At 40.3% G+C, this 27206-nt stretch overlaps 1 protein-coding gene across 1 annotated transcript in view; it reads right to left on the bottom strand.

Annotated features, from left to right (window-relative positions):
* LOC146003500 (uncharacterized) overlaps window positions 1-27206 on the bottom strand; it is a 133891-nt gene that overhangs the window by 35279 nt on the left and 71406 nt on the right. The window contains exons 11-14 of the mRNA XM_083141789.1: window positions 27069-27196; window positions 20892-21029; window positions 17547-17669; window positions 3355-3446 (exon numbers count right to left, since the gene is read on the bottom strand). Of these exons, the coding sequence (XP_082997915.1) occupies window positions 3355-3446; window positions 17547-17669; window positions 20892-21029; window positions 27069-27196 (481 nt within the window). The remainder of the gene's footprint in view (window positions 1-3354; window positions 3447-17546; window positions 17670-20891; window positions 21030-27068; window positions 27197-27206) is intronic.

The following is a 27206-nucleotide window of genomic DNA, read 5'->3' on the forward strand; positions in this document are numbered from 1 at the left end:
CCAGTTACAATTCACCTTCTGAAAGAATCTCATCCTCTGTCGACTTCCACCTCCAGCCTCTTGTTAAAGCTCTGCCCTCCTACCTCCGGGACACCAGCCACTTCCTTCAGAAAATTAACACTCTCCCACCATTACCTGCCAACACTATCCTTGCCACCATCGATGTTACTTCTCTCCATACCAACATACCTCACTCCCATGGCCTCTGCTCCATAAAATCCTTCCTTAACAACAGACCAAAACCCCACAACCCCAGCACTAATTTCCTGACCCATCTAGCTCACCTTGTCCTCACGTGCAACAACTTCACCTTTGAGGACAAGCAATATCTCCAAATCCGAGGCACAGCCATGGGTACCAGAATGGCCCCATCCTATGCCAACCTGTTCATGGGCAAAGTCGAAAAAGGGTTCCTGGAGACCCAATCTCTCAAACCTCTCCTCTGGCTCCGTTTCATCGATGACATCTTCATGCTTTGGACACATGGAGAACCTTCCCTGACCACCTTCCTAGACAAACTTAACCACTTCAGCTCCATCAATTTCACCTGGACTCACTCCACCAAACAAATCACCTTCCTGGATGTGGATGTGCACATGAAGGAAGAACATTTGGAAACCTCCATCCACATCAAACCTACCAACCATATGCAATACCTACACTTCTCCAGCTCCCATCTGTTCCACACCAAGAAAGCCATCCCATTCTCCCTGGCCCTCAGAGGTCAACGCCTCAACACCTCAGCCACCTCCCGACAGAACTATAACCTCAGCTTACATCAAGCCTTGACCAAACGTGGATATCCTTCCACCCTGGTCACTAAACAAATATCCCGAGCTGCTTCATACATTCCCACCAATCCCCCTGCACTTGTCACCCAATATCACCCCCGACCTCAACAAAATCAGACATATTCTACGTTCCCTCCTTCCCATCCTGCACAGTGATCCTGACACCAGAAATATCTTCCTAGACAAGCCCAGAGTTGTTTTCAAATGCCCTTCCAATCTCCAAAACATCCTGGTCCACCACAATCCACCCACTCACAATCAACTCGCACCTGCCCACAAATGCAACCGCCCAAGGTGCAAAACCTGCCCCATATTTGTCACTTCCCGCACCCTTCCAGATCCACACTGCCACCGGCAAATTCACCCTCTACCCCAAAGGAACCTGTTACAGCTCCAACCTAATTTATATCCTCACCTGCAACATCTGTGGGAGCTTCTACCTGGGGGAAACATCCACAGCCCTGAACCTCCGCATCAACAACCACCGCTCCTCTACTCAAAACCTGGACTTTGCTGTTGCCATTCACACCAATCACCACAATATTCCTTTTAATGACTGCTTCCAGGTAGCGATCGTCTACTCCTTGCCCCAATCCACCAACACCTCAATACGTAGAAGATGGGAGAGGGCCTACATATCGACCATGAATGCAACCACAACCCCAGGCCTGAATAAGGCCACCCAGTAATGCCCCTCATCCCCTATCCTCACCCTTACCACCACCTTTGCCCAACCAACCCCCCCCCCCCACTCACAGTTTTCGACAAGCCTGGTGAAAGAACCATCTATATATTTTTTTGTGGCACTGTCATCACTTTTTTTTCGGGACCTGGCAACACTGCAGGTCATGCTTACTCTTCCTTCTTGTCACCAAGTACTACAACGTCTCTCTACTCCTGAAGATGTGACATACCATCACGAAAATTTGAATTTTTTCTGTGTCCGGTGAGTGTTTCCTCTCTCTCCTCTTTCACTTTTTATTTAGCCCTTGTGGCCCTCCTTCCTTTTATCCTATATATATATAAAGTGGATAATAATGGATAAAAGCAAGGAGGGCCAAAAGGGCTAAGTAAAAATCAAAGAAGGTATAAGGAAACACTCACCGGAGAGAAGAAAAATTCAAAATTTTTGCTAACTTCGAAGCATCATCGGTTCCGTCTCTTTCTCCTCACATCGATGATGCTTCGAAGTTAGCGAAAATTTTGAATTTTTCTTCTGTCCAGTGTTTCCTTTTACCTTCTTTCATTTATATATATATATATAAAAAATCTGCCACAAATTGTAAAACACGGGAGAACACTCATTATAAAAAAAAAAGTATTTTTTTCAGGAACCAAGAAAGCATTAGGAATGGATAGTTTACTCAAAAAGACTAATGAAATTAGGATAAAGTGATGTCTACTAAAATGACTTGCCGCAATACAACAACAGTTCATTTTGAAATACCGTCTTTATACTTAGGTATAGATGCTCTGGGGGGTGAGACCATTTTTAGAGTGTCTATATATAGATCCGCCGCAGTTAATGGGTTAATACTATCCATTTTACTTCGCCTTGCTCCTCTGCAGGCAGCCTGCTATGAAATGGTGCTCTCTCCCAAGTCAATACAATCCCTTCTCTGTTCTGACGTGAGTCACGTGCCTTTAGGCTGCATTAACTGCAAAACTCCACCAGATGATAGCATATGGTTATAATGTGTCAGTTTAGTTACTGCATGTGCATCATCAGAGCTGCTGTTTATCTGAATGGTTAGTGCAAGCAGTCCTGAGTTCAACTGCCACTGAGAGCTCTAAAATATCAGTGTTGACTCACCCTCGTGAGGAAATTGGTGAGCTATGAATGAGTAGCGCAGCCCTGTCACAGATGTGTACAACAAACAACGACTGGGGATTCGTAGTGTTGACCACACATACCTCTGCATGTGAGGGTGAGGCAGCAGTCTGTACATGCCCTGGAGTGAGCTTTTACATAACACTTGCCACGTATTGACTAATGATAAATATTTATTTATTAATCATAACTATGCTAGCATAAATAATACATAATTATAGTAAAATTCTATGTAAGTATTATTACTAATATCAAACACAACCAAAACAATGCAACACGAAAGTGGTAAATACCAATAGCCACTTGCAGTAGTAGATTTCTAGTTGAAAATTGTTCAAAACATGGCCCTCTTTCCTAGAGTAATTAATATGTAATTTCAATTGTAACTGCCGGGTGACACTCAATACCAAACTGTAGTATAGTTTGTTCACAATAAATTGAAAATTTCTTGTCTTGTCTATTTCTACTTTGATCAAGATCCTAATTTTAATGTACTTCCAGATTTATTTATTTTTTTTCCAGAAAAACAGTAAATTTCCCTGACACTTCCATGACTCATCCAGAAAATGTAAATCCCCTGAATTTTCCACAATTTCCAGACTGGTAGATATCCTTTTTTAGTATGCGCATGGATGGTTCCTTATGTTTGTCCCCTCACCAATTCCATAAAAACCTCATCATTTCCCATCATCACAATAAGCAGAAAATTAACATAAAAATTGTAGTGCTTACCACATGATGAACAAGTGATGGCCTGTGCCGAGTTGTATCCTTTGGGCCCATGGAATAAATAACTTTTTCTCCAGCTTTTTCTAGCTTCTCATCTATAAAACAAAGATAATAAATCAAATATCACTTTACTTAGAAATGTACATCACTAGTATCAGACTAGAAATTATGGATATGCGAGTTTGGACTCCAATTAAAAATAAACCAGTAGACCCACGTAAAAACGAGTTAGCTTATTCAATTCTACGTTAAGTAATGGTAACAAATTTTTTTGTCAAGTATGTCTTTGATTTATTGTCGTCAAAAGAACAAAAAAAACAGTGCTGTTTTTGTGTTTTCCAAACGACTGTTCTCTTTAAAGTTCTAAAAAAACTTGTGGCCTGATCATGATCAAATTTAAATACAGTGCAGGTAGAAAGGTTTTAAATACAATTCTAAATTTTCAGTTTTTAAATCTGACAAAAAAAGAGTTCTTATCAATTGTAAAGACGTGGGTTGAACATGGACACACCACCCTCAGTGACAGCCTGCAGTTTTCACGGTTTAACAGACATTGCGGTAGTGACAGAACATTCAGTGTTGCCACATTCAACACACATCTGTACTCCGTTGAATAAAAATCTGAATAAAATCGTTTTCCCAATGTGAATTGACGACAATACAAAGCATTCCCTGACATTTGCTACGAGACTCGGTGGCAAGCGGCCCGGCGTAAGCGCTTGTCTTTCCCGGCAAACGGGGTCTGCGACAGTCTGTAGAGTCGGCTATTAAAATTACAGTTTTCATATTGTGTACTAACCTTGACTACAGAAGGTGTTGAAAATGATGTCCCTCTGCTGCAACACATTCCTGGCATCTCCGAAGGAAATTGGCATTTACACGAGCAAGTTCATCTACTGTAATTCTCCAGATTTCTCGTACAATACTCTCTTTTAACTCACAGATGGTGTGCGGATTGTCTTTGTATACTTTATTTTTTAGATTTCCCCATAAATAAAAATAGCAGGCTGACAAATCAGGAGACCTAGAGGGTTTTCGAAACACCCGTTTCTTGTGAGAGGCGGCGGATAGATTTCCAAGTAGACTGTTGTAACCTTTGTCCTATCTCATCGAGTTTTTCCTCAGTAAGTACACGTGGGTTTTTCTTTCCACTTTTATTCAGAACTGACCCTGTTACTTTAAACGTTTTTACGAGGTTTAATATAGTGGTCATACGTGGAACGGGAACACCAGGAAATTTCATTGCAAAACATCGTCCCACTTCTCCACAATTCCTCTTTCCGAAGTAACACTCGACAAGATAAATCCTTTGTTGTAATGTAAACTTTGTGGTGCCATATTAAGCCACAATCTTCAACACACGGACACGACACGACACAACTTCCGAGGGAGGATTATACTGGCGTCAGTCTGCAACGTCAACAGGAAGGGAAAGATAGCTAAGGCAGGGAGAGTGAAAAAAACAGACTGTAGCATGCGACTGTTCACAGACCCCGTTCACCGGGAAAGACAAGTGCTGACGCTGGGCTGCTTGCCGCCGAGTCTCGTAGCGAATGCTCTGTATTAGGTTTTAAAAACAGCTGTAAAGAGCTTCAAGACAAAACCAAGATCGTATTTGTGACTACTCAATTATAAGAAAAAGTTTTCACAAAATTGATAAGATACTTTTTCTTTTTAGCCTATCTTAAAAATCTGCAAATTAAGAATTGTGCTTAAAACCTTTCTACATGCACTGTATTTAAATTTCATCATGATCGGACCACACATTCTTTTATTCACAGAACTTCAAAGAGAGCTATCATTTGGAAACCACTAAAAAAATGGCACTTTTTTGTTCCCACGACGATAAAAATTCAAAAACATAGTCGAACAAATTTTGGTTACCATAACTTAATGCAGAATTGAATAAGCTAAATTTTGATGTAACTCTGTTTTACGTGGGTCCACTAGTTAATTTTTAATTAGTTTAAACTAGGATATTCATAATTTTTAATCCAATAGTATTTATAGAAGATATATGCTTTAAATTCACAGCAAAAACATTTAAAATTCACTCCCTATATCCTTACATAAAAGTGTGAAAAATATTATTTTTATTCACCTATTGGCATTAGCAACTCACTGTTGTCATTATCTGGCTCAGTGGCAATCTTTCAATCTCGAGCCAGCTTCGTGTCCCAGCCTGGGAGTTCTTTGCGAGTGTCCCTTCATCACATCCATGTAATCATCCTCTTTGCTGCAATTACCCAAAAGTGGCAGAAAAGCAATGCTAAGTAACAAATATATTTCTGCCACCACCAAGCCTATCTACTGAATAAAATTTCTACAGTGCGTTTCAATCACTCTTGGCCCATGATTTTCGCTTATAAAAATCAAACTATCGGTCATAATATAATGGAATTTGCTACGGACATACCTTGGTGTATGAGAAGCATGATGATGTCACAACGAGTGTTCGAAGTGGTCCCCATTAGCATCAATGCATGACTGCACATGGCTCTCGAGGTTACAGAAGGTAGCCACCAACACAACAGTAGTCACAGAATCAATTTCTCGCCTAATGCTGTCTGGCAGTTCCATGATAGTCTGTGGCTCGTTGCGATAGACCTTTCCTTTCAGTATGCCTTATTGGACGAAATCTGGTGAGGTAAGGTCAGGCCAAAGTCCTTTGGAAATGACACGATCTTCAAGGACACAATTTCTTGCATGCTGGCATTGGAAGTGTGGCAAGTAATGCCATCCTGCTGAAAATAGCCATTACGTCACAATAGCAGGGCCAAGAACTCAGACAAAGCACAAGTGGCATTTAATGGCAGGATCGCCCAGATGTACACACATGCCCACGCAAGGACTAAAGAGACTGTGGCGCCATCTCCAATGACGTCACCATGCTTTTCATACACCAAGGCATGTCTGTATCAAATTTCATTACATTATGACCAATAGTTTGATTTTTATAAGCAAAAATCATTGACCTAGAGCAAGTGAAACATCCTGTATAAACTGTGAATTATGTATGGAAGTATGGCAGATATAGACCATAATTGGTATACTTAAGCTCTAGATGGTTTACTAATGTCTTCCATTGTTGTTCCAAGCCCTTTGTTAGCAGGTCCTTATTTCTTTTCAGCATTAAGTCATGGTGGGGTCAGATCTCATTCCAGGCAACAATAGCTCTGGAATGTCTCTCCAGAAAGCTCTTGCAATTATCTATCCTCCCAAGTTTTCTCAGTGTAAGTTGCAAGGTGCTTTAAGGCAGTCATGTTTATATCCCCCCCTGTCTGCTTGTATCAGTTTCCTTTAGTCCTCTCTGACTCCATCGTGGTTTGATGTAACTTTTTGTGTGTCACAATTTATTTTTCAGATTCAGCTGTGATTTGCATCTATGCACAGCTTTGAATGAGATGCAATGTAGGTTCATCGAACAGATGACAGCAGCTGCTTCAAGTTTATTCTTCAATGATCTGTTGTTCACAGTACCTGTTAGGACCACAATGGTCTCTTGAGATATATTTCACACTGAAGCAACACACATTCCTTCGAAACAAACCTTCAGTAATCAATTCAACCTTTTGAACAGAAACAACACAAGCTGCATGTGTCGCTCTAACTGGCCTGTTTTCTCAATACAGTCTATCGTTTTGCCTTGTGCTCTTGTTCGGCCATGAGCAGTGAATGTTTTTCTCTAGACTGAATGGGCTAGTGTTGCTTGTAGTTTTGGTGTGAATTCTCCCTAAAATGTCTGCAGCTTGTCTTCTCCTGGCCATGAACCCTCCCCAGTACCAACCTGCCACTGAGAGCCATCCTTTCCAATCTTGAATTTTTGTTTTAAACCTTATCCGGGCAAGCTATTTTTGTAACGTGCCCAGGCAAGCAGTGTCTGTCGGACACAGCATTGTTTTTAATGGATCTTGCCCTTCTAATGCGAGATTTTTATGTTTCATCACTGTGGAAACAAGCTAGAAACGTGATATTTAACCTAATCATCATTGTTATGTCCATAATTCTTGTATTGATCATCATCGTAATTGCACGTTGTAATTTTTGCAGAATAGTATATGAACATGTTAGGTCGGAAGGTAATGTGAGGAAATTGTTTTATTTGCTCATATATTTTCCATTTTAGCGTTGATAATATTTTTATGTGGTCTTATTAAATACTTTATTTTTTATTAAATATTTGTTAATACATATTCAAGTAGACTTCTTTACATATCAATTGTACACTGTGTCAGACAGACACTGCTTGCACGTTTACGTAAGTGAAATGGAAAAAAATTGTTTTGCACCTAACCTTCTTTATCAAACAAAGTCAAAATTATGAAATGAGAAATAAAAGAGTAACAAACAAAGTCAAAAAAATGTCATGTTCGCATGAATTATCGTTTGGAGTACATGACAAAAAATATAAGCAGCCCGGTTAAGAGTTAAGTACACTTTTGGCACAGATAGGCTAATCAGGACTGGACCTACAGTTTAAAGTGGAATCCGAACCACTATATGCTTCCACCAGGCATCAAACCCAGGACCCTTTGATTACAGGTGATAACATTAACACTACACCATCGAGGAGGCCCATCTTTTCTAATCTGGTATGAACCAGAACTTCACTCTCCCATGTGTTGACGTTTCTCCTCTTCTTGCTCCTCATTAGAACATGATGCGGACAATGGCAGAGGCACAAAATCAGGTTCTGACTCTCAATCACTGAATAGCTCTATATCCTGCTGAATTTCTTTGGCAGCGAGACTGAGCTGGCATGTGCAAGCCATGTTTTCTTGTGAAAATGCAAAATTATTCTATGAGGCAAGAATCTTTACTTCAACATGGGCAAATCTGAACATGCAATATAATTTCCCTCAATGTGTGGGAAGAAAGGAACGCACGTACAGAAAATTGTTAACCTGTAGAAAGACTGTGATGGCAACCGATCACAACTCCAATGTGTTTTGATGACAGAAGTTAAAATGAATGCTAGCTGTGCCATTCCAGGTTGGTCAGCTTCTAACCAGTTTCTTATTATTAGGGCCAAGATAATTATGTAATTGCATGTTTTTCCATGTTAATATTTTTTAATCAAATCAGCGAAATATTGGTGTTTCGTGCCAATTTGAGCCTATAGTGCATATATTTTCATACTTTACTCATAAATATATATTTTGCTCCATAAGTACATATTTAAATTTGCATATTCAATGCTCACATATACATGACAGAATGTATCAGGCGCGTATATTCTAGGCTACCTAGGCTATCGCCGAAGCCCAGAAATACAGAAAATAATCGACTATCAAATGTGACTGATGCTTCCCTCTCAAACAACGACCGCAGGAAAAAAAAGATAGTATAAAACCTGAGACTCGTGTGGACCATGCTTCCTTATGCTTCTTTACGGAAGAAAAGGCTGCTCCGGGATATTTCGTCCAAGGTTTGTTTTCCTTGTGCTCGCTCTATACATGGGGATGGACTCCTTTCCTTTAAAACTACCACCAGGCTTCAGCGGTTAAATTCTTCCCCGACCAGCGCCTGGAGGCGGTCGGTGACGTATTTGTAGTGGCTTCTTAGAGAGGGAACTCTTCGTTTTACAACGGTGGTAAAACCTTACAACGATGCCAATGCGGTAACCAGCATGGGATTTTCCCAGGTAAGGGAAATTTTGAAACTAAACTACTATTAGAGGAACGGGAAAAGAGTGGCTGGCATGTGATAGGGAATTTGTCCTCTAGGCCAAAACAACATTGTCCCATCGAACACATGCAGAACTCGTAGGCCGCTGACCTTCAACCAACAAACCACGCTTTACGATGTTTTCAACCCCTCTGCTGCTTTGTTTATGACTGGCTGGGGTAGACTGACTGGCCGGAGATGACAAAGGGCATTTTGCGAGTGGAAATCGCGTTGAAGGAAGTTTAAGAAAATTAGGTTTCTTACTGTGTGGATTTTCTTAAGTGTATTGAGTGAGTGAATTACGTATATATGTTTTGAATGATCTGTGCTGCGTCGTGTAGTGAACGAAAATGAATGACATAAAACAATTTACTCTGCTTTTGCATGAGGATGAACTTCAAAATCGTGAAGATATGCAGGCATCTGGCATCGCAAAGAAGAGAAGAATGGATTTGATTTGTTATTTTGCATTGCTCTTCTGCCACTTTAGCTAATCGCGACGATGAGAATGAGTGACGATACGATGAAATTCATGAAGGGTCATTCACAAAGAATACCCATGTCCATGCCTGGATTTGAGCCCGGGACCCCTGGCGTCATAGTGCGCTGTGCTAATAACCATTTTACCACAGAGGTTGCCAATAGAAGAATGGAGTTCCTGTCCAAATTAAATATTCAGGGTAAGAAGTTTATTAGACGCGTATATTTTATTCTCGCACGTAGGCCTACATAAATATTTCACAATATGGGCCTCTATATTTTATAAATAACCATGAAATATTTGAAATGTTTTCCTTATTGTTTTTATATTAATGAAACGGTGATATTTTTATAATTATTAGGAAATTTTAATGTATGTATTTTAATCGCAATGTCACATCACCTTAAAATCCAAGAAATTGAACGAGAAAGAGCCTCCCATTTGAACATTATGATAAAAAGAGATAGCCCATGTTTTAACCCCAGCATACGCCACTGGAATGTATGGATCGGAACAGACAGCCTTGAAATTCTTCACTCAACAGTCTCTTCTCCAGAAGTGTGAAAGGATGATTTGGGATGGCAAAGAAGATGATGTCTTCTGTTTTTAAGAAAAACCCATGGTACAATACAATTTAAGCAATTAACAGGGTGCTAAGTGGAGGCAATAGTTCAAACTGAGTACACACTAGAAGATTGGTGCACATTTAAATGTACGCTATTACAGTAATCCCTCAGTAATCAGGCAGATATCAGACCAGAGGACTGCTGGATTAATGAAAACTTCCAATTAGTGGAGGTTCATTTAAAAAAAAAACTCATTTCAATAGCTAAACCTATGTTTATTGCACAAAATATTACAAAATATGTACGTATGTACATATATTAAATTGGAAATTAGTGTTGTAAAGTGTTTGTTTGCTCTCTACGACATTTTTCACTCACAGCAATACACGTAATTAACATTGAGACAAAAAACTGTGAACATGGGGTTGCTTTGGTTTGAGTTTTAAGTCCACTTTTTGCACAGTAAGGCTAATTGGGACTGGACCTACGGTTTAAAGTGGGATCCAAACACCTGTACCTCCACCAGGTATCAAACCAAGGACCCCTTGATTACAAGGCGACGGTGCAACCACTGCGCCAAACGGGAGGCTCACGTGGGGGTTGCGTGTGCAACAATGATGCGTACAGATCGCTATACTGAGCCTAGTGTTTATCTCGTGCCAAGGTCTCCGACACAGACATGCAGTAACTCGTTTTCCCTTTCACGCTCCCTACTTGCTCAATTCCGGACTACTGGAGGGGCCCGATTGGCGAAGTGCCGGATTATAGAGGGACCACTGTACTTCATGTGAAGTGAAATAATTATTTAGTTAACACCAAATCCTGTTATGCGACAACTACGGAAGTTTCATATTTGAAATGCAGTTGCTCCTTGCTGTTACAGGGATCGTGTGTAGGAAAAACAACAGAAATATATAAAATATTGTGCTAAATAGGGTTCCTCATGCTGACCACACGTCACCCCATAACTGGTTGGATGATCTACCCCGACAGGTGGAAGTGCTGGCAGTCAGTAGGTAGGGGCTGTTGCGCCACGGGTTATTTATATATTTTATTGTGTTAAATATTGTATTTTTGTTGGTGTGTCATTGAGTCATTTCTTATAAAAAAAATAGGGTGGAAATACTGGTAAAATTATGTCTTTCATGTTACATATTTCTTGTATTTTGAATTGTTTCAGAACATATTTTTGGATTTTTTAAAACATATATATGCACACATTTTACTCTTTTTTTTAGTACAATATTCAGGCTCTAATTATTATTATTTAAAAAAGTGGAAAATAAATGCATACTATTAAAGATGACATGTAAATAGGAAAAGCCAACTTACTTCATCATTATTTTCAATGGTTCATAGAGGGGGAACAAAAAAGAAAACAAAGATCGTCAAAATAACGGCTGCTGTAGTTCTACTGTTAATGTTGCTTATGCCTTGTCCAGATTTTGAAATCGCGTGACTCTGGATGGTTGCGGCGAGTCACTATTAGTGATAACTGGTCTCCAGAACAGTGTTCGAACTGGAAATTCCTATGTGTGTGAGCATACTTGTTCCAGCTTGGGGATAGATGGAAAATGCTTTTATGGTTCAAAGTGGGATAGCTGGGATAGATATACAATTTTCTTCACTGGGGAATAACATCCCCCCAACCCCCAATGTGAACACTACACCAGAAAAGTATTGGCCATTAGCTACAATTAAACAACTATACTATTCCAATGTTAACCCTAGTGACATATATTTGTTCTTGCCTGCTTATTGTTGTAAAACATAAAAAATGTTTGTACCCATCGATAATTTGCATACTAGGTAAAAATATCATAATAGCAAAGCATTCTAGTTTAATTGAGTCAGTATACGAAATAAATAAAAATAAAAGCATTTGTGTGAAATTATTACAATATAAAAGCCAATTAAGATGAAAAGTTAAATCAGTTTTAAATCTTACCAGTTCTAAAATAAAAATGCTGTGGAAACAAAAACAAACAAACGTGCTGCAAAATATATTACTTTTTGTAAGAGTTTGTATAATATATAATTACACAAATACATACACTCTCTCTGTACTCACTGCATTGATGTAGATCATGACGTCATACTTTAAAATGTCAACGTTTCATGATAAATCAATGAGTACTTCAGGTTTCCAAAATAAAAGTGCATCCTCACAATTCCATTCATTATAGAACCCAGTAAAGAAATTTCATGAAACTAGAACTGAAAGGGAAAAATACAAGATTTGATTTGAAAATGTCAAAAATGCCAATTTCAAAATGGCGCCGTTTCCTTAATTTCGGTCGATTAAGAAAAACAAAAAATACCACATGGTAGCCCGAAACCTCCTCTTTAAGAAAGGGCAAGGTGGAAGTGGTAAATTTTTTACGGTTCGGCCATCAAAAATTCCCAAATGGACCCATGTTTTTGGTACCCACGTTCACTTGAAAAAGTATTTTTTTCGGACTTTTTGGGACCCTGCGGAGGGAGGGGCCCCTGGGCCGATTCAGTTTGTACTCGATATTTCTTATTTTTATGAGATTCCCTTTTGAACGCTGCCATTTCTTCAAAAATCTGTTCGTGCGTTCCCTAAATCCACACTCGAAGGGTCACTTTTTGGGAGGGCCGTAGCCCCATTCCTATGGAAAATACGCCAAAACCATTTTTTCCTTGGTTTTAGACCAAGGTCCAAACTTTCCAAAAATGGCTGCCATTTTGATTTTCGACGTCTGGCACGACCTAGACAAAATTCCAAAAATGGCCAAAGTTGGGGGCTCCGTAGTTTCCAGGGGGGGGGCTTTGCGGGGTCCCTCCTTGAAAATACCCCTATGGTATTTGGAGGAGAACTGACTATTGCTTACATATCCGAAGGAGGTGGAAATTGTTTAGCACTCTCAGTTATAAAACTTCTTCTCTCCTCATGATCATCTCCTTACCATCTAATATTCGTACCAGTAAGAGCTTACAATGCACAAGGAATGGGAACAAGGTCAAGGGGGAGACCAAGATGCAGGCCCGTAGCTAGGCATCGCAGGTCACTGACATTATGTAAACTATTTTGTATTCTAATTTGAGGTGAAGAGTGAAAATGTAGACAGAACATATTATTTTGTTCACAACTTTGTTCGTTCATCTTTCTTATGAGCAGAAGTCTAAGCAGCGGCAAGTGTTTAGAAGATTCTCTAGACTTTAGAAAGTTCTTTCATAGGGAGCCTTCTTTATCTGTACCTTCCCTGCCCCTGTTGAAGCCTCTCGTTTGACAGAAATCTGTGACTTTGATGTCATCATCCACATACCTTCCGCATCTGCGTCAAATGTCAATAGATCCCAAGCTTTGGGAACGAAGTTTTATTGCTTCGGCTGGGGGTGGAATGTACGGTAGGCACTATGATTGAAGTGAATATTGTACATTTTAACATGTATAATATAAATATCTGTATCATCAAAAATAGTATGGAGTGTGTATTAAGGGATTGTGTCATTAGCACTTCAAGAGATGTTTTAGAAGATATAGACAACAAAACTGTAGTATTTGTATGATATTTCTAAATTTTATATTTTACATTAACTTAATAACCCCCCCACACATAATTTACCTTCACTTAATACTGTTAAACTTTTGAAAAATGGACTTGGTTTACAAAGTGCCCCCTGATAACCTGTGATCCCCCCTGGAGATCAGTTCTAGCTATGGGCCTGCCAAGATGTCTGTGGAAAGAGCAGATAGCGGAGAGTGTTAGGAGAAGAGGACAAGATTGGAACACCATGGAAAGAGAGGAGTGGTGGAAGACCAGGAAAAAATGGAGAGGCTTGGCTTCTATGCCGACCCAGCCAGAGGCAGGAAACGCAAAGGATCATGATCATTCGTCTACCTGCTTCAGACTTGAAAACTCATTTAATGGAAACTACTACAAAGTTTTCAATCAAGCTGGATATCATATGCTCCTTTTTTTCCCAGGATTGCACAGAGTCGAGGGGAAGTCCATAATTAACAGAAATTTTATTGTAAAGTTCATTGAGATTTATGCATAATAAAAAATTGTATTTCAAGACTCAAAATGTTCCTTAGCTACATGCCATAAAGGGCTAGGATTTTGATGCAAATGCATCTTTTTTTGGTAGAGCAGAAACATTGCATAAGTAGATAGGAACGTATTTTACACATTAAGTTATTTTTCACCCTTTTAAAAGTCATATTATACATTTCTCTACATTTGGTTGAAAAGAGGGGCATTTTACATGCAAATGTAACCCTTTAAAGGAGACAGGTTCTCAACTCTTGTCTCGTTGCCTTCAGCGCAATTCTGAATGACCATGTTTGAAGAAACAAAGAAATTCTGTGCAGTATTGTTGATACAAGCTGTTGTGTAACAATTCAGCTCAAACAATGTGATTCCCCCTCTATCAGTAAATATATTGTCGCCAGAGGGATTATTGTTAAAAAACAATGAGTACAAAGTTTTGTGCTATGTATCGGACATTTTGTCAGGGAAGCAATTTGCACTCTATGGAATTGAAAGTGACTTAACAGCAAGTGATATTGTTCATTTCAAGTACGCTCCTCTTGTGTCGGTGGAAGTCGAGGGAAATTTTTCCATGTACGTACAAGACTCTCGTCTGACAATCAACAATCATTCACTTTTGAAAATTTGCATATGATTTTCATTGTGTACTGCAACTCTGTACTTAAAGTGTAAAAGATGACGTACTACCATACGCAATGAACATATGATAGATACTGTAACGTTAATTTGTAATTTGAATTTCTCTTGGTAGTTTATAAATTTGTTCTACAAATCCTTCATAATTTTTAGGTCATTTTTCTAAGTTTATAGGGCATTTTCTTGCATGTATTACGTCATAAATGCATTTCTTTAAAAGTCATTTTTTGTCAATTTGAAGGTCATCAAAATCCTAGCCCTAGTCTTGATGATCGAGCAATATGCACATGCGCAGTAGCTCGTACATAGATGCTCCACTGTTGACTTGCAACGTGAAAGAGCAACAAAGTGTTATTAGTTTTTTGTGGTCAGAGGGAGTGAAACCTTCTGAAATCTACAGCAGAATGAAGGTTCAGTACGGAGACAAATGTTTAAGTCAGGGGAGAGTGTATGAATGGGTGGAAAGATCAGTTTTTAAAAATGGAAGACGAGATGTTAGTGATGAACACCGGAGAGGCCAGTTTGCGTGGCAACTGAGACATTGAAATAGCACATCAACGAGTGAATCCATTAATTAAAAAAGCTGTTAATAAAATGCCTGTTCTTTAATGACTTTCCCTCGCACCGCACATTCGGATTTTCAGCACTGACTTCAGCACTTAAGCATTCATTCGGATATTCAACGATGGATTCAGCGGTCAATCCATCAGATTGCACCTCTTCCACCACAAACAGAGGCTGGTGCAAGCGGTGGATTTTAGGAATTGTGGGTAATTGTAGTCTGCTAACGATGAGCTACAATGGCGTCGATGAGAACGATGGAAGTGAATTACTGGCCGGAAACCTACAAAATGAATATGTGTGTTCTGCCACTGCACTTGTAAGTAGAAATAAATCTTCCTCTTCCTTCGTACTATCCTTAGTTGATCTTTTAAATTGATTCAACAATGGTGTTTCCATAAAAACCGAAGCAACAGCCGAAACTGCAGAGAAAAGACCAGCTGTAGCCTCCATTTTGAAACAATTTGTGATTAAAATTTGAACGTTAAGTGGTGGAATAGGCGATGACGTCAACTGAAGTTTCAGCACTGAAAATCCGAAGGTACTGGCAGATGAGGCTATGCCAAATTGCAGAAAACTTGCGCAAGCCTACAGCAGAAATTTATCACATAAAAAACAGAAGCAAAGTGGGGTTTTCATTTCAGTCTCCCTCGTACATGTCAAACAGGACACAATTAACACACATGAACAATAAGTAAATACCATTATAATGATTCATAAAACACAAACAACTATAAAGCAAGACATGTTTCCAAGACGTTCTGACACATTTATTGAAATTGTAAGTAAACCATGAATGTTGACAGAGTTAGTATCATTCTTCCCTCTTCCTTACTCCTGTTAAATCTACTTTAGTCTATTTGATGTTTTTCTTTTCCATGTAGAAGTGTTCTCCATTGTTACTACTGCTGCTGTGGGCATCTTATGGTATTACCAGAAGCCGAAGCAAAGGGTCAACATATGTTGATCCTGCAAGCATCAATGTCACTTATATTTATTTGGTAACTTCTCATGGTGGTGTGCCACACTGGCTTACATCTGGTACTTGTTCACTTTCACCATCATTCTTCTTCTTTCTTTGGCTTTCAACATTGTCTCTTTTTCCTGGACTTCAAATCCACGTTAATCTATACCAACAATCAAACTTTGCTGTTTTTTTTTATAATCATCCCTTCACATACTTTGTAGGCTCCTCTTGTCTCCAAATGATAAGTTTAACCATGCTAAATCATCACCTTGTTCCATTTCCTTTACTTCTTTCTTCTTTCTGAAGTCTTGCTTTGCTATTCCTTCAATTCAATTATTTATACATTATTCTCTTCTTTTCTGTTTCAGTTACTTCACACTGCTTTCTACCTTTTTAGTTAATGATTATGATGGTGGGGCCAGCATCGTTTTACAGGCAATGCATTCACTTATTAGCTAAGTTTCAAACCTGGGACCTCTGGATTTGTAGCAGCACATCATGGTGACCGCTCTGCCACAGAGGGCAGCAACATTCATATTAATTTCTATATATAGGTGATTTGTTGTTTCTTCACATCTTCACAATTATTCTATGTTTTTGAAAACAATCAAATTTAATTTTTGGTGCATGCACATCCTGTTCTCCCCAGTCACTGTTCTTGGAATGATATGCAGGATTTTCTTTTCTCATTTTACATCCTGTTTCTGCTTCTCGAAGTTAAGTGTGATGACGATTAATGGAAGAATAGATGAAACAGATGAAAGAATACCATCATCCAGGTACCTTCAGTCACAAGATCATGAGCAGATTATTGAATAAACTCAGTCATCAAGCTGGCAAGTGATTTCTTGATATAAATTCTATTCAGGCAAAATTGCTGCAACAATTACATTAGAACCTCACCATACTTCTAATCATAGAAATTAATCTATATATTAACTTCTGAAACCTTTTGGCTATTACAATAACATAAGCATTTCGGATTTACCCATCTGGGGTTTCATGTTCATCAAAAAACAGCTGCAACAGCTATCATTCATCCAGCCTATGCCTCAAAGGCATGATGAAATATGATTATCCACATTTTAATGAATTGTTTGGCATGACAGAACTAACACACTCAACTCATATGCATGGATGTAGGTGGGTTATGATTCCGAAAACACAGATAAGTTTAATATATGCCTTCCGTACACATATATACATGATGTCCAACTTGACTATTGAATCTCGAAACAGGATTCTGTTAATATTCAGGTACTACAGATACACAAGCCATGCCTTAAGAGCACACTTACTTAGCCAGAATTTTAGCGGTGGCATTCTTATTCTTCCACGTTGGCTAACATTTAGAAGCCCCCTTCTGTGAAGATCCTCAATGTCAATTTTACCATCTCCATGTATGATTTGCTCCAGAGCCTCTGTAATTACAAAAAAAACAACCAACCATTGCATGCAATCATGAAATATTTTCTTAGCTTGCTGAAAATTAAACTAATTAAAAAAGGCACTTAAATCTATGGATGGATCCAGAAGGGGGTGCTTGCCCCTTAAGAAAAATACTGGTGAAAAATTTTGTTTCGTTCGTTGTGCCATTTATGTGTGTGTAACACGTCAGCTGGGGTTTGAAGTCCCCCAAGCCAGTCATTAGTGTAATGTAGCTCAGATGGTTAGAGGTTTTGCTGTAAGAGAACATATTAAGTACTTTGGTAGAACCTTAATACCAAAGTGGTGATGTCTGTAGGGTGTAGACACAATGAAACACCTAAGAAATAATAACAATAGTTTATAAATATAAGAGAGCGTAGTTGACAGGATGGAGGAATTCTCTACCTAAGGGTCAATGGTAAGAAAGTGCTTGGAAGAAAGAGCTAAGAGATTAGTGATACTTATGGAGTTGTAGGAGCAGGTGCATCTTCTATCAGCCTGTTAACAGCCTGGACACAGCTGGCTGGTTAGCCATCTAGGTGTGGAGAATGGCAGCACCTCAGGCTACACCTTAGATGTATCACTAGACTTCCACACACCTAGTCTTGTGACTAGGGTATTTATGCATCGGGTGTGGCTTTAGTAACCTTGAATCAGTCTAGGTATTTTTACTCAACAAGGCTGAGGTCAGTCTCAGGAAGGCCAAAGTTGGGTGATTGTATCAGATTGCCTTGGCATTGAGAAATCAGGGCTACAGGGAGTGACATCACTAACGGTAACAGGGAGTGACATCACTAACGGTAACAGGGAGTTGCATCACTCATGATAATAGCTGAAACAACCTTTGGTAGAGATCACAGCTTCCTGTTGTTATTGACCTTACTTGGGAGACTATAGAGCACAAGTGGAACATGATGTCTGTCGATAATGTAATGCAGTGCCATGAGCGCTTCCTGTTGTGAACTGCACCACTGGATCTATGTACATGCAAAACGTGCATGTTGCATGGGGAAATAAATTAAATGCTATTCCCTTTGCAAATAAATCAAAATAAAGGATTGCCACAATTTCAAAGCCCACCCTAGGAAAGCGATGTTTGGCCCTCTGAAAAAAAAGTTGTTTTGTCTAGGTTTAACTGTATATGAGAAATGCATATTATGTTTGAAGTTTGTTTTACGTCCACTTTATGCACATGTTGGCAAATACGCACTGGATACCGGATCTGAACCACTGTGCAATGTGCCTTCATAGGGATTGAACCCCAAGACCCCTTGATTAGCAAGACAACTATGCTACCACATCATCAGGGATGCGATGAATGTATAATATGTTTATAAATTTATCATTAAAGTGATTTACAATAATGTCTCAGTGCTGAAAAATGTTCATGATTGCAAGCAAAGTTCAAGGAATTTCCAATCAGATAACACCCAGCTTCTAAACATCAATGTGATTTGACTGGTTCCGATATATATTAGTCACTACTGCCTCTTTCTCACTTCCCTTGCCTATCAATCCAAAGAAATCAAGTAAACAAAAACCACATAGAGATTTCAGCATACTGGGAAGTAAAAAAAAAGTTTAAACCTGAAAGTTAAAAATTATTTTGTTCGATGTACTACTTCCTATTTTGTGCAAAAATCCCAGTACCTTACCTCATTTTTCCCACGCTAAGGTTTGCTCCTGAGAAAAAAATATATTAACTTGTAAGGATGGGCATATGGGTAAAAATTACCTAGCTGATTTTGAAATATAATTTTTGATCACTTCCAATGAGTGTATGAGGCCACTCTTCTCGGTACCTTTCCAGTGAACTCTCCCGAGTTTTGGGGACCTTGAATCGACTGTTACTTAGTTCGTTTGTTCCACTCGCAGGGCCGCAGAAACAGTGCCTGGGTAATTTCACCAAACGTGAGCTCATACATTTCAGTTTTGTATTTCAACATGTTCTTTTTTTTTTCTCTCTCCTTTCTATCAATTGTGTAATTCAATGCAAATGTTAAAAATGAATATAATTAGATTACTCAATGAAGGTATTACTATTTACACGATTTAAAACAATTAAAATTCAGACTTAAAAAGTAATCATTGCATTATGGCAGAGAGCATTCGTCTTACCGTCTTATCTTTTCCTCACCTTTTCTCAACTTTATCTGTGTGTAATGAAATGAAAATGTTCAAACTTAATAAAATTAGGTTAATCATTGAAGGTATTATTATTTACAGGCTTTAAAACAAATAAACATTCAGTCTTAGAGGACTTTTTTGTCCGGGCACTTTTTACCCAGCCCGTATCCTTACATCTTAGTGGAGAGTGCAAGTCCTGCCAAGTTAAGGGTATTCAGATAGTGCAGACTACTACATAAAACTGTCTACAAATGGTTCAAGAAACACTGAAGCAGAGCATACAAAACAATAAGTCAACAATTTAATTTTGTTCAAGAACATTGTTATGTGCATATTAGAAAGGACTATATCTAACTGCATACACACTATTGTACAATTTTTAACAGTTTTGCCTTCTCTTACTGATAGATGGCAGAATTAATGACGAAAGAACATAAGATGTTATTTCGCTACTGTGTTAATAGTAATAAAATGTACCTATTTCCTCAAGCCTCCTTACCTGTGATTATTCTATGTTTTTACTGGCCAGAAGTCATCAAAATATTCATTTTATGGTCCTGGTATTATGCACTGAAGTAAAATATGTACTTGGGGTACATATTTTGACATGAATAGTAATTACAGTGGAGATCCAATTTTACATATTCCTGCATTATATGTACATTAAATCTTGATGGTCCCAACATAGCAAGTGTTAGAAAATTCTACATTTTCCTGAATTATAAGTATCAACTTGGTCCCCTGAAAAACATAAAATGGAGATTCCACTGCCCATGTCAAAAATTGAAAAAGTACAATATTATCTCTGGTTAACATACACAGTTCTTAATACATTGGTATGTATGTGGGAAAATGTGGGAATATGTACAATCCATCAAAATCGGGATCCACTGTATATCTGCTACAGTTAACTTAAAAATAAATTGTACTTGCTACTCTAACTGAGTATATTTTTGTCCACTTTATACACAGAATGGCTAATCGGGACTGGACCCACAGTTTAAAGTGATTTCCGGGTACTAAACCTCTTGATTACAAGGCGACAACGTTACTATTCTATTTTGATAAAAATACAATCTGTTACTCACCACATGCATTGCTAGTTGCACCATTAAGAGTTAAACTAGAGCGAACAGCAGACCTATCATCTTTCCACTTTGATATAATTCTCCTCCAGTTCCTAGGGAACCCTAGCTCAAATGCATCACACACATACTGTGGAATTCCTGCAATGTGAAAACAAGTAGCAAAATAAATAGGCAAGACAATATCTTATGAAGATAAATACTGTTCAATTAAAAAAAAAGTAAAGTAAAGTGCTCCCCTGTGCTTAGCACCATGCCGTGAAGGCGTATAGGGGATGTGGGGGTAATGCCCCACACTTTCTTGATCCGGTCATGAGTAGGGGTGATGTGATCAGCATCACGTCCCTGACCACTTTTACCCCCCAGGGTTTCCCCCAGATACCCATGTTATTCGACGCTGGGTGGGCGCCGGGGCCGCTTCCATCGTTAGAAAAGTTCCCAGATTTGAACCGGCCGGGGATCGAACCTGGGACCTTGAGCATGGTAGTCAGACGCGTTACCGACTGAGCCACCGCGGCCACTTATACTAATTATATAATTCAATTATATACTACTAATTTATTCTGTATTGCAAAGTAACCAACAGCGGTTTTAGGAACCTTAATTTTCTCCCTAACCTGTAGTTTTACACTTGTCAATGCTACCAGAAGAAGCAGGGTAAAAAAACAAAAAATAAAAACACCAACAACATCATACACACTACAGTCCCATTTAACCGAATCCCGATTAACCAAATCGCTAAGAAGCGTTCATCTAATCTTAAGCAAAAGAAAATATCAATTTTTTTTTCACAAGCTGAAATAAACTTTATTGTTTTAGTCGTACGGCTATCTGTACCAGAGCCTTAATGTTGCTGAAATTCATGTTCTTGAGTTAAATGACTACGTATTATTGTAGGCTTTTTGTTTAGGTCTACAGACTGAATACCTATGTACTGTATATCATAATACTGTACTGTATACATATCAAAATACTGTACGTAATAAAATGGACATACTGTATATCAAAAAACCTTTATTCCGGTTTAACCGAATTTTCGTTCAACCGAAGCACGATCGGTACTATCAAATTCGGTTAAACGGGACTGTAGTGCATTTGAAAAAGCAGAACAAGAATGGGCCCAAGAGGGTTTTATTGTTTTTTTTTTTTCAGGGTTTTGAAAAAAAAAAAGAGAATGCAGTTATCCAAAGACATTGTTTTGAGTTGAGTTTCTGTCTCTCCATTATGAATATTAAAAGTTTAAGTTTCATTTGCCGAAAGTAACCCAAATGTAGCACGGTGGCTTGATATTTTCCAGGCATGTTCACAGTCTGGTATTCTATTTTGAACCCTTGTTTATTTTGGCTGTTCTTCTTGCAGAAAAACAGGTGGATTGACTGAATTGTGAATTTAGTTGCTACTAGATATTATCTTCTGATTAAAGTAGGTATACATATAAATATGTAGATATATATATACAAATAATGAAGGAGACAGTAAACACTTACCACACGAATAGAAATAATTCAATATTTCGCGATCTGAGTCGCATTTTCAAGAAGGTAGATAAAAGATCGACGACACTTTGAGTAGAGGCACAGAATACTGACCGTAGCGTCTCTACGGTCAGTGTTGCCAGAAACAGTTGAAAGGAAACACGAAATACTTTAGCCAGTGTTTACTGTAAGGTGGGTGGGTAGTTTCGGGGAGGAGAGGAAAGAGTTACTGGTTGGCTAGGTTGAGTCCGGGGGGTATAGTGGCATGCATGCCTGCTATATAGGCCCTTTCCCATCGCCTGCGGAAAGATGTGTCAGAGCGGGGGGGTAAAAGGTGGATGATGGCAACACGGAAGCAGTTATTGAAGGTGGTGTTATGGCTGTTGGTGTGGATGGCAACTGTGAAATCGGAGTTTTGGGTAGAGGAACGGTGATTATTTATCCTTAGATTCAAGGGGGTGGAGGTTTCGCCTAGGTAGAAGTTGCCGCAGATTTGACAGATGAGGGTGTAAATTAGGTTGGATGAGTGGCAGGTGCCCTTAGGGTGAAGGGTGAACTCACCTGCCGCTGTAGGGATCAGGAGGGTGGGGGAGGTGATGAGTATGGGGCAGGTCTTACATCTGGGTTTGTTGCACCTGTGGGCTGGGGGAAGGGGTGCGGAAGGGGTGGGGGTGTTTCGGACCAAGATGTTTTGGAGGTTGGGGGGGCGACGGAAGACGACCCTAGGTTTATCCCGAAAGATGTCTCTGGTCTCGGGATCACTGTGCAGGATGGGGAGGAGGGAGTGGAGGGTATGTCTGATTTTCGTAATGTGAGGGTGGTATTGGGTGATCAGAGTTGGAGGGTTGGTTTTGGGTTGTTTGGTGCGGTTGTGGGAGTTGGCTCTAGTGATTTGTTTGTTGATGAGGGTGGAGGGGTAGCCACGGTTGGTTAGGGCTTGGTGCAGGCGTAGGTTGTAGTTTTGGCGGGATGAGGGGGATGAGTTGAGGCGCTGGCCTCTGAGGGCAAGGGAAAATGGGATGGCTTTTTTGGTGTGGTAGGGGTGTGAGCTGGAGTAGTGGAGATACTGGAGGTGGTTGGTTGGTTTGATATGTATGGATGTTTCCAAGTGGTCTCCCGCAATGTGGATGTCCACATCGAGGAAGGTCACTTGGTCTTTGGAGTGGAACCAGGTGAATTTGAGGGTGGTGAACTCATTTAGTCGGTTTAGGAATGTTGTGAGGGAGGGTTCGCCATGTGTCCAGAGGAGAAAAATGTCATCAATGAATCTTAGCCAGAGGAGTGGTTTCAGTTGCTGGGAGTCAAGGAATTCCTGTTCCAGCCTGCCCATGAACAGGTTGGCATAAGAGGGGGCCATGCGGGTACCCATAGCTGTGCCACGTATCTGCAGGTAATGTTGGTCACCGAAGCAGAAGTTGTTGCAGGTAAGTACAAGGTTGGCTAGTTGTATCAGGAAGTGAGTGCTGGGATTGTGGGGTTTGGGTCGGCTGTTAAGGAATGATTCCGTGGCACGGAGGCCATGGGCATGGGGAATATTTGTGTAAAGGGATGTGACATCAACTGTTGTGAGGATGGTAAGTTTTGGATGATGTTGAGGAAGTGGTTGGTGTCACGGAGGTAGGAGGGCACGGCTTGGACGAGGGGTTGGAGGTGAGAGTCTAGAAAGGCTGAAATGCGTTCAGTGGGTGAATTGTAGCTGGACACAATGGGTCTCCCGGGGTTGTTAGGTTTGTGAATTTTCGGGAGGAGGTAGAAAGTGGGGGTGCGGGGGTTGTCAGGTATGAGTGAGGAGATGGTGGAATTGGATAGGCCTTCAGGGGGTCCTCGGGAGAGGACAAAATCCCGAATTTTGTCTAGGTGTGTGGTAGATAAATCAACCGTGGTGGGCTTGTAGGTCGATGAATCAGAGAGTTGACGGGAGGCTTCCGCCACGTAGTCAGAGGAGTTCATGACTACTGTGGTGGACCCTTTATCTGCGGGGAGGATTTTGATGTCTGGGTTGTTGCGGAGGGACCGGAGGGCTTGGTGCTGGGCTGGGGTTAGATTGTGGTGGGAAGAGGGGTTTTGGAGGTATGTACTGTCGGAAACATTGTTGACAACAGAGGTGATGTATCTTTCGAGGGGGTGGTTGTTGGGAAGGGAGGGGGGATCATGGGGGGAAGGGGGGGCAGAATTGGAGGAGACTGGGATGTATGTCTGAAGGATTAGCTTTTGAGGGGGGATTCTTGGCCCAAAAGTACGTCCACCTATATATATATATAAATAGGAAAAAAACACAGGAATAGGGTTAGAAATGGTGCCAGAAGGGCGGATAAATACAAATAATGAAGGAGACAGTAAACACTTACCACACGAATAGAAATAATTCAATATTTCGCGCTCTGAGTCGCATTTTCAAGAAGGTAGATAAAAGATCGACGACACTGTGAGTAGAGGAACAGAATACTGACCGTAGCGTCTCTACGGTCAGTGTTGCCAGAAACAGTTGAAAGGAAACACGAAATACTTTAGCCAGTGTTTACTGTAAGGTGGGTGGGTAGTTTCGGGGAGGAGAGGAAAGAGTTACTGGTTGGCTAGGTTGAGTCCGGGGGGTATAGTGGCGTGCATGCCTGCTATATAGGCCCTTTCCCATCGCCTGCAGAAAGATGTGTCAGAGCGGGGGGGTAAAAGGTGGATGATGGCAACACGGAAGCAGTTATTGAAGGTGGTGTTATGGCTGTTGGTGTGGATGGCAACTGTGAAATCGGAGTTTTGGGTGGAGGAACTGTGATTATTTATCCTTAGATTCAAGGGGGTGGAGGTTTCGCCTAGGTAGAAGTTGCCGCAGATTTGACAGATGAGGGTGTAAATTAGATTGGATGAGTGGCAGGTGCCCTTAGGGTGAAGATTCATTGATGACATTTTTCTCCTCTGGACACATGGCGAACCCTCCCTCACAACATTCCTAAACCGACTAAATGAGTTCACCACCCTCAAATTCACCTGGTTCCACTCCAAAGACCAAGTGACCTTCCTCGATGTGGACATCCACATTGCGGGAGACCACTTGGAAACATCCATACATATCAAACCAACCAACCACCTCCAGTATCTCCACTACTCCAGCTCACACCCCTACCACACCAAAAAAGCCATCCCATTTTCCCTTGCCCTCAGAGGCCAGCGCCTCAACTCATCCCCCTCATCCCGCCAAAACTACAACCTACGCCTGCACCAAGCCCTAACCAACCGTGGCTACCCCTCCACCCTCATCAACAAACAAATCACTAGAGCCAACTCCCACAACCGCACCAAACAACCCAAAACCAACCCTCCAACTCTGATCACCCAATACCACCCTCACATTACGAAAATCAGACATCCCTCCACTCCCTCCTCCCCATCCTGCACAGTGATCCCGAGACCAGAGACATCTTTCGGGATAAACCTAGGGTCGTCTTCCGTCGCCCCCCCAACCTCCAAAACATCTTGGTCCGAAACACCCCCACCCCTTCCGCACCCCTTCCCCCAGCCCACAGGTGCAACAAACCCAGATGTAAGACCTGCCCCATACTCATCACCTCCCCCACCCTCCTGATCCCTACAGCGGCAGGTGAGTTCACCCTTCACCCTAAGGGCACCTGCCACTCATCCAACCTAATTTACACCCTCATCTGTCAAATCTGCGGCAACTTCTACCTAGGCGAAACCTCCACCCCCTTGAATCTAAGGATAAATAATCACCGTTCCTCCACCCAAAACTCCGATTTCACAGTTGCCATCCACACCAACAGCCATAACACCACCTTCAATAACTGCTTCCGTGTTGCCATCATCCACCTTTTACCCCCCCGCTCTGACACATCTTTCCGCAGGCGATGGGAAAGGGCCTATATAGCAGGCATGCACGCCACTATACCCCCCGGACTCAACCTAGCCAACCAGTAACTCTTTCCTCTCCTCCCCGAAACTACCCACCCACCTTACAGTAAACACTGGCTAAAGTATTTCGTGTTTCCTTTCAACTGTTTCTGGCAACACTGACCGTAGAGACGCTACGGTCAGTATTCTGTGCCTCTACTCACAGTGTCGTCGATCTTTTATCTACCTTCTTGAAAATGCGACTCAGAGCGCGAAATATTGAATTATTTCTATTCGTGTGGTAAGTGTTTACTGTCTCCTTCATTATTTGTATATATATATATATATATATATTGTATAATAACCACAGCCCCGAGGAAGGAAATAAAACTTAACTCAAAATAAAAGTTATTTTGGTGCAAGTGTAAATCTGAAGTTACAATACAAAAAAATAGCAATTTTCAAACTTTCAATTTCTCTTCTTAATATTGAAGATCTTGCGTTATTAAATTTTGTGGGTGGTTACATTGTTTAATGAAGTGAATGCATATTATCCAAGTTATCATTTTATGCCGAATCAGTACAATTTTGTTAGAACCACCAAGAACAAAGCAACACATTGCAAGTCCGCAAGCCAGCTCAGTGGATGAGAATGTAAAGTATTCGACACCAGCCATTAACATCACCTTATCAATGATCGTCATTGTTGCAATTAGCCAAAAGTGGCAGAAAAACGATGCTAAATAACAAAAATATAACCACACACACAGTCTTAATGTTCAAGCAAAAAACTTATTTTAAAGTAACCAAATTTACAAACAAGGCAACATATATGATTCAAAATAAGCCATGCTTGTGACTGTACCTCCAAAAGTTGTCATCGGTCCATGAAGGTTGTATGTAGTTCCAACTTTGGATTTGACAGTGTTGTTGTTAAGCCTCTCGCAGATTTCACAGGTCATCCAGCTATCGTAAATTACTTCTTGATTTGACCTGAAATTTT

The sequence above is a fragment of the Lepisma saccharinum genome, chromosome 20, assembly GCF_977018435.1.
Source record: "Lepisma saccharinum chromosome 20, izLepSacc3.1, whole genome shotgun sequence".
In the NCBI taxonomy this organism is placed as follows: domain Eukaryota; kingdom Metazoa; phylum Arthropoda; class Insecta; order Zygentoma; family Lepismatidae; genus Lepisma; species Lepisma saccharinum.